General features: G+C 38.9%; 1 protein-coding gene across 1 annotated transcript; it reads right to left on the reverse strand.

Annotated features, from left to right (window-relative positions):
* Positions 1 to 719: 719 nt before the first annotated feature.
* On the reverse strand, positions 720 to 1,519 carry LOC131076188 (cyclin-U2-1-like). The gene is made up of 2 exons (XM_058013238.1): positions 1,110 to 1,519; positions 720 to 1,008 (listed from the first exon to the last, which is right to left on the reverse strand). The coding sequence occupies exons 1-2, from the start codon at positions 1,517 to 1,519 to the stop codon at positions 720 to 722; spliced, it is 699 nt and encodes a 232-aa protein (XP_057869221.1).
* Between the last annotated feature and the right edge of the window lie 524 nt (positions 1,520 to 2,043).

A 2,043-nucleotide genomic window follows, 5' to 3' on the forward strand; every position in this document is an offset into this window, starting at 1 on the left:
TAGCACACACGGGAAAAAACAGACACTTAAACAGATCACCTCATGGCCCATAGATCACAATTGACAACACAATCCACAGCCCACGACTCGCTTGTTGCTCTGATACCATGATAAAAAAAAAAAATAGAAACACAAAAATACAGAGGAGAAGAGACAGGAGAGAAACCCATAAATGGGCTCTGGATTGTATTTCGAATACATTCAATTTATAGATCATTACATATTAAATGTTCTAGAAACTGTAGATTAGAGTTAGATGCAGCAATAATGATGGGCAGGTGAAAGAAAGCTCTAGAAGTCACTCGGTGGAGGAACTTTCTGGAAGACAGAAGTTTCTAGTAGGATAATTAATTTACTGGAAAGAATGTACGCCTTATATTGGCATGTTTTTGAAGCCGCTTTAATTAACCCCTTAAAAACATACATGCAGTAGCCAAAACTTGCCATATAAGGTTCTGTACATTTTATTTCCAAGAATACATCGGTGATGTGAATTTCACCACCGCATTAAACATTATATAGATACAAATACTCATCAAGATTGCCTACGAGTACCATCAATTTTGAATTGTATACGGATGTGAATCCCTTGAAAATATGTATTCATTCTTCTACCGTGTCATGAAAATTCAATGGATAGACTAGGCTTAAGACTGATCACAGTGTAGAAAATGATATCTATCTGTCGAACATTAATAATTAACACAAAATTTACTTTTCTAGAATTCTGCATAGTTACAGGTGATGGCCAATCTCTGCTTGTTGCTCTCTTCTTGACTGCATGATTTAATACATTCATTGTTTCTAGGTAAGCTGAGAAGAAGCCTCTCTATCTGAAACCCTCCGCCCAACGAAACCTCTCGCTTAAAATGGGAGTAATAGCTTTCAAACACGCTCACTGTCACCTGCAAGCGGAACCGCATCATGAACAAAAAATCAACTTCTAGAATGTTCATCTCCCTCAGTGTTAAGCCTCCCACTTTTGCAAAATAGTCATTACTGTAATGCCTGCATCCAAGACACCACAATCACATTAGAAATAAGATTCACATTTGATCATGTTGAAAAACCCAATTAACGAAAACAAAAGGAGAGAAAAGAAGACTCACTCATCATCGAGAAACTTGGTAGCAACCATGACAGTGGTGATGGTAAGAATGTGAATGTTGAAAGAGGTTAAGTGGAAGTTGGGATTGTTGAGAATTAGGCGATCAATATAAGCATACGCCACAACAAATGCAGAAGGACTGCAGCGGACATACTTGAAAATCCTTTCCAAGTACTTGTGTAAGCTCATCGCAGGAACTTGCATTGCAGAGAAAACACACAGATTTTCCCTTGAAATGTTTTTGCCAGAGGAAATCACCAGCCTTTCATGTCGGGCTACAAGTCTGTGGAGTAGGGAGGCAAGCACTGAAAGAACCCAAGGGCTTGACTCGCTTTCAACTCTGCATAAGTCAGAGCAAGAGACTGCTGAGCATACATCTGAATCAGTTGCTTCTCTCATATCTAATGCCATTCTAATTGGCCTACCTTTTCTCAAGCAATGCAACAGTGAATTGAGGATTCAATTTTGGGGAATGAAGTACTCGTGGACTATGCATCTTGGGTATGAGAAAAAACATAAATACATATGAAGTGGAAGAATTTAGAAAGGAATGGAAAGGTCGCGGAGTCTTCCTCGACTCAATTATTAGAGATATTTTGTTTATCTTAAACTCACCGACAGTAGTACTAGTGCCTTTGCTGTTAAAGGGGATCCGATTCCGATACGCACGTGAATGAATACATACATTCGCATACTAAACGAAAGTGGGACCTTCGCAACGGAAGGGTTTTACTGTACAAATCAATCTAGGCTGTAACGGAACGACCAGTGGCAATGAAATAGAAAAATAAATTAACAGATAAAGAGAGGCACCTTCCTCCATTCTTTCGATCCTCCACGACGGAGGGTTCAAAATATGATGTCAGATGAGTTGGATTTATCATATCTATACAACTACAGTGAACTGCAACGTCAGGACTCTTGTTTTTTCTCCA

This window comes from Cryptomeria japonica, chromosome 3, assembly GCF_030272615.1.
Source record: "Cryptomeria japonica chromosome 3, Sugi_1.0, whole genome shotgun sequence".
Lineage (NCBI taxonomy): Eukaryota > Viridiplantae > Streptophyta > Pinopsida > Cupressales > Cupressaceae > Cryptomeria > Cryptomeria japonica.

Excerpts from the sequence above, each read along its gene's own strand:
- LOC131076188 (XM_058013238.1), bottom strand. The coding sequence starts at position 1,519 with ATGGCATTAGATATGAGAGAAGCAACTGATTCAGATGTATGCTCAGCA. Across the intron at positions 1,009-1,109 it reads ACCAAGTTTCTCGATGATGA|GCATTACAGTAATGACTATT; the intron begins GTGAGTCTTCTT and ends TCTTGGATGCAG.